Below are 6,391 nucleotides of genomic sequence, written 5' to 3'. Positions count from 1 at the left end.
CACCCCCAGGTCCTTTTCCGCCAGGCAGCTTTCCAGCCACTCTTCCCCAAGCCTGTAGCGCTGCATGGGGTTGTTGTGGCCAAAATGCAGGACCCGGCACTTGGCCTTGTTGAACCTCATACAATTGGCCTCGGCCCATCGATCCAGCCTGCCCAGGTCCTCTTTCACCTCTGTCTTTTACCAGGCCCATGCTGTTAATCAATTCAAGGGGATTGGGTGAGCTCCCCCTCTTGGGTTTTTTGTACTCCCGTTGAATTCCTGTTACTTGAGTCCCATCCATCTAGGTCAGGAAATATTCCTGCACGTCACAGTATTTTTCAAGACAATTACGACAGTTTTATATGTCCTACATGATAATAAACATTCATTTGAAAGTTGTGAATATACAGTTATTAAAGCTGCTAATTTCAGTGTATTATTAGTGCTTCCTAGGAAACATAAAAAGAGATTAGCCACCGTGACAGCACTGTGCAGACTGATTCAAGCCATCTTTATCATTATCTTCGGCCTTTTTTTGGAAGAGGCTCATAGCATCATGGCTCCGTCTTACCAATTTGCCATTAAATCCTCCAAATATTCTACAGTTTATTAGCTCTCAGATTTCCGTTGTTTGTAAATGTTGGAAATGTTTAAGCAGAATTGGTGGATTTGGAAAAAATAATATACAGTCCCTATATAGCTGTGCTCAGAGGCAGCAATATTGGGTCTCTTGTGTGGTTCTATAGTATTAACTATATGTGAATATTTGTTTTCCCAGGTACAGATCAAGGTGATACATTCCAAATGGAAATGTCACAGGTGGGCTTCAGTGCGTATTACTCACAAAAGAAGGTATGTGACTTTAATTATTTAATGATACAAATAGATGTAATTACGTAGACATGAATGCTTAGAAGTGTAACAAAATAAGACTAATAAAATGCGATGGCCAATTTTAAGATTTTTTTACAAGCAGGAGAATGTCAAGTTATCTTCGTTTGTTTTTTTTTATTTGAATACCACAAAAATGACTTCCAATAGATGCTGTATATCCCTACAATGAAAAAAATATACATTAATATGTGAAGCTGAGTAATAGTTTCTTTCATGTAATGATTTTGAGATGTGTTAATCCAATTATTTCAGTGATTTCTGAGTTCACAGAGCATGAAAAATTCAACTGCTCCAAGTTAATATTTTGTAGTTGAAAACTCAGAAGAATTGAAACCATATTGTAAAGCTGGTATATTTCTAGGCAGTCACCAAGATGTAAATAAGTCAAGTCTGAAAAGAATTTGTCTGATATTTGTGAAGTTGTTAATATTTGTTTAAAGCATATTTCACTTAGAAATTACAAAGAATAATAAATCAGATATATTTTTCTTGCTAATCAATTTTAAGATCATCTTGACCAAATAGGTCCTCTTTGTAAAATTCAAGTGTGGTTCAAGCAGCTTTCAACTGAAAATATAGGAATGTTCTTTCTTTCTCATAGCCCTTAAAGATGAATGAAATAATTTTTAAAAAGTCCTCTGTATTTGCACAAATTGAAGTTTTAATTTACCAAGCACTTGATGGTAGGAGGTGGCAAAAATTAAGAAAGATTTGGGGTTTTCTTCAGGAAAATTACACATACTATTTTTACTGCAGTTTTCTATAACAGTATCTCAGTTCAGTAAAGAATTCTAGTAATTTGTATAATCTAAACTATGTTTGTTTTATGTATACAAGTCTAAGATTAAATATTTCTGTATTAAGTATTCTGTATAATAAGCCATAATAATTTGGATTGTAGATCTAACTGTTCTCTCAGGGACATCTCCTTACAATACACTTAAAGAATGAAATTTTGTATCTTTTTCCATCAGTTTTTGTGTGCTGTCATTGGCACTTCTGTTGACAAAAAGGGGGCTTTAGGTTTTTCTTACAGTTTTGTTTGTCTGATCCTCAGTTTTCTGAGGATCATGAGTGCACAAAAGCATAGACTTGGCAAGCCCAACCCTAGGGTGGACAGGCTTAGGAAATTATCACAGTGTTTAAATAAACCCATTTTATCCTGAGTTTGCAGTGCCCTGGGAGCTAAAGCAGTCACTTATCCTCTTGCAGTAGAGGGGTGATAATCCCTCTTAATAGGGCAGTAAAGTCCTACATGTAAGCAGTAACTATAAGCAGCTCCAGTCAACTGCTTGCAGTCATTAGACTATACATCATGGCCTTAAACACAGTGATGTAGGAACTTACATATGGTAACTTCAGCTATGCTCACACTTTTTCTGAAATAGGTAGTTCTAAAATGTTGATTTTTACTTTTTAAAGGATATTCTGCTGTTGGGTGCTGTTGGGGCCTATGACTGGAGTGGAACAGTAGTTCAGGAGTCTTCAGACAGAGTCACCACCTTTCCAAGCCATGTGTTCGAGAAAATTCTACAGGACAGAAATCATAGCTCTTATCTAGGTAAGGGGCTGAAATACAAATCTGGAAATGTATCAAACCTTTATTAAGATGTTAAAGAACTTGGGAAATTCGGCTCTAGCCAGACTCCTGTTAAGAACTGATTTGAGAATATGAAAAGAATTTTGCATCCAAAAAGATTTTATTTACTGATCAACAGTTCATTGAATGAAATCTTTATTGTGTTTTTAAAATTCTACTCATATCAATGTGGTAAGCTGAAAAAAACCCAGGCTTTGTCACAGAGACATAAGAAGTCATGGGATTTGAAAAGGCTGCTTAGTGTATCATACTGATCGTTATGGGTACCTTCTGTTTTAATATTTGTATGTACTTCCCCAATTACATGTGGATGAGAAGTTGATTGACTTGCTATCGTTTCATCTGTGCTCGCTCTTTTCTTGGCCTTTTCCAGTTCAGTTTATAGTTTTAGGAATATTGCTGCAGTTTAACAGAGGTCTTATTTATAACCCCCATATATTTTCTGACCCATGTTTTTGTGACCCACTAAAGCCACTCAGTTTGTCTTCTCAGTTTATTGAAATGTTTTCTGCAAACCTACAACATGCCTGCTCGGGTGATTCATCCCTGAACTACTACATTAAACACCTATGACTTTCTTATCCTTTAAGTTATTTAATGAGATGCTATTTTTGCAGCTAACATGCTCTTTTCCCTATGGCTTAGCATTACTTGCATCCAACATAATGAATAAATCTAAATCTAACCTAATGAGCAGTAGCTCTTTTGCATGTGTGACCTCTTCAGACTTTCTGTTCTTCCCTTTTCTAGAATAATTCTTAAAAGGTCAGGTCATTTCCCTTCAGCACGTCTCCCCAAGGCACTTTCTAGAGTATTGGCCTTAATCTTTTTGGAGCAAACAATGTTGTTGCCTTTGCTGTCCCTTCATTTCCTTTCCACCTTCTTCCGTCCCCCACTAAGAGCTACAGAGAGCTAAAGGGCTGCTAGCACATCACAGCTTGCTAGATTGGCCCCCATTCTGCACTGCACCCTCTCACTTCAAATGGCTGTATGGTGTATTAATTAGGAACGTGTGGCCTTAACTTGCAGAATAAAATCTTGTTTTGTTGTTGCTTGTTGAACTTCTAGTCTCCAGTGATGTTCTCTCCCTAGAAAAACAGTGACTGAACACAAATCTGAATTAGACTGGTATACGTAATGATCAAGGCGTAATCCTTTTAGACTGTGCTCCTCACATTGTCCTGCAGCTTGCTAAAGACCTGCATATTCTGCCCAATCACTGGGATTTTGTTATTCAGTTTAAACTATAGTCTTTATAAAGGATGATTTTGTTTTCTTCTGTTACAATAAATTTGCTGTAATTAAACCACAGAAATGGAAAATATGTAGTAATGCTAGCTTTATAGTGCTAATACGTGTTTAAAATATTTGCAGGTATTAAAAGATGTTTTCTGAAAGCAAATAATGTTAGGATAATGGGAATGAGGATTAAAGCGTTCAAAGAAGTTCAATCAACCTAAGCCCTTCAGCTGACAAGCTATTAATATAGCCTGTTGTATTCAGCCAGTACACTGGGCTGTGGTTTGGTAAGCTGTGGGAAAATGCACTGCAAGCTTTACAGAAGCTAGGTGTTCCTTCCGAGTTTGAAGGCTGGCCCAAATGTTCATCTCATGTTTCTCTTTATTTCTTCATTCCAAGGATACTCTTTGCAGTCTTTTTCCTATCTTCTTCACAAGCATGACATTTTTGTGGTCTATGTTTTACTGAATAGGCTAAACTATTGTCCATGCTGTTCTGCAAACCTGCTTCAACTTGATCTGAGTCATTGTTCTCTCCAGAAGACTATAGCAAATTTTATGCATATGTGACAGCTTAACTTCCCATCATTCTCTGCAACTAACGTACCAGATTGACTCATCCTCTGTGTCTTTATGGATAACCACCTGATGACTTGTAGTTAGTGGTCTCTCACACATGTTAAATGTTGGCTTCTCTCCCCAGGTTATTCTGTTGCTGTTCTCTCAACTCAGAGCTCCATCTATTTTGTTGCTGGCGCACCAAGATCCAACTACACTGGCAGAGTAGTGGTTTATGATGTTGACAGCGATGGTAATATCGCAATTGTGCAGTCCCAGAGAGGCGAGCAGGCACGTATATTTTGGTCACAAACACAGATTTTGCAGGCATCTGTATTTATTGACAACAGCATTAAATTGTAATGCATTTGTTCTGAAAATTCATCTTTCTTGCAATGCATTTAGAATCCACTTGGAACTTTTCTCTGCCACTGGACTATGTCAGTGAGGTTAACTGTAACTCTTAAACAGCATTTTAGGAAGTCATCCAATTAGTGCTAAAAGATAATATACAAAGCTACTTAATGTATCGTTCTGTCAACACTTCTAATGGGGAGTGAGCTCCACTCTGCCAGAGAAGTTGTGAAGTAGATGATATCAAAAGAGAGATTTGGATGCTCCTCTTCTCCATTTGGAAAAGAGCATCGAGTTTAGATGGTTTTGGTTTTGTTTGTTTGTAAGACAAATCTGAGAGTAAATCAGAGATTGGGTAGTTTCATGTGCACAGTTTAATATAAAAAAATATACCTCCCATAGCTTATTCTCTGTTTGCATTCTTATTGCCGAGTGGTGAAGCCATAGCAGCAGCTTCTGGGCAGAAACAGTGGACATATGATAAGGATATGATTCTTCAAACACTGGAGTATGTTATATAGTAATTTCATTCCAATGGGCAGTTTCATTCATTAGTATTGGACTATTTCTGGGTGTAAGTTTTCTGAGTCAGGTGCTAAACATTATGTTTTACAAAATCCACATGCAAACACAACCCTCTTACTACTGATTTCAGATTGGCTCCTACTTTGGCAGCGTGGTGTGTTCAGTGGATGTTAACAGAGATTCTGTGACAGATGTGCTGCTTGTGGGTGCACCAATGTTTATGAATGACCTGAAGAAAGAGGAAGGGAGAGTATACATGTTTTCCATCACAAAGGTAAGAATGGCACTGTAGCGAAGCTGGAATCAGCTTCCTGCCTCTCCATCCATGATAAGTGCTGATGTTTTCATTTGCTGTTTTTACTGGGTTTTTGCTGGATTTACTGTTGTTCCCTGGACTACAGTTTTACCAAGGAAAAAGCAGTCCAAACTGCAATAGTACTTAGTGGCAGTGTCTGTTCTGTTAAATCAGAGAGCGATCAGAAGAGCGATCCCTGGCCCCACAGCCAACTGGTGCAGCAGTCTTGCTCAAGCCGGCATTGCTTAGGGCTAGCTTCTTTCAAAGCAGACTGGCCACATGCATGCTAAAAAGCCTTTGGCCCTGGATCTTTTCTGGGCCTGTCAGTCGCTGTTTAGCGTTATCTTTTTCAAAGTGTTAGAAATACTGCGAGTGGTGTTTTTGTAACTAGAAATGGAGCATGTGCTTTTCCCGGGGTGTGGCATAAGGGCAGGGGTAAATGGTGCCATGCCTGCCTGGTTAGAGGACTGGGGATGGAGCCCTTCCCAGTGCGATCTCACCCATTCTGCTTTTTAGGAGCGGCTGCAAACTTTCCCCAGAATTGCTTGTGCATGTAATCTGGGAATAAGCCAGCTGGAACAGACCAAAATGGAATCAATAAGCAAGTTAGTGGCTAAGCAGTATTAGTGACCGGGGGCCTGCTGCCCTAGGTAGCTCCCTGGCCCTGGTTTTAGGCACTGTACACAAATATAACACAAGGTTGACCATTTCTCTGAAAAACTTAGCTCGAGGCTTTTGCTAATTAATTGTTTGCCATTTGATTTTGGCAAATCTGTTCAACACTGTTGTAGTTTAACCCGGCAGGCAGCTAAACACCACACAGCCGTTTGCTTACTCCCCCCCACCCCAGTGGAACGGGGGAGAGAATCGGAAAAAAAAAAAAGTAAAATTCGTGGGTTGAGATAAAGACAGTTTAATAAGACAGAAAAGGAAAATAATAATAATAAT

At 38.7% G+C, this 6,391-nt stretch overlaps 1 protein-coding gene across 1 annotated transcript in view; it reads left to right on the top strand.

The window, feature by feature from the left end:
* The window catches only part of ITGA2 (integrin subunit alpha 2), a gene marked incomplete at its 5' end in the record, with an annotated part of 49,362 nt that overhangs the window by 18,882 nt on the left and 24,089 nt on the right, over positions 1-6,391 (top strand). Inside the window, 4 exons of the mRNA XM_009272533.1 lie at positions 758-831; positions 2,296-2,434; positions 4,415-4,560; positions 5,279-5,422. Coding sequence (XP_009270808.1) covers positions 758-831; positions 2,296-2,434; positions 4,415-4,560; positions 5,279-5,422 — 503 coding nt within the window. The remainder of the gene's footprint in view (positions 1-757; positions 832-2,295; positions 2,435-4,414; positions 4,561-5,278; positions 5,423-6,391) is intronic.

The sequence above is a fragment of the Aptenodytes forsteri genome, unplaced genomic scaffold, assembly GCF_000699145.1.
Source record: "Aptenodytes forsteri isolate BGI_AS27 unplaced genomic scaffold, ASM69914v1 Scaffold92, whole genome shotgun sequence".
Taxonomy (NCBI): Eukaryota; Metazoa; Chordata; class Aves; order Sphenisciformes; family Spheniscidae; genus Aptenodytes; species Aptenodytes forsteri.
The sequence above is the reverse complement of the archived record's forward strand: the minus strand, read 5'-3'. Positions and strand labels throughout refer to the sequence as shown.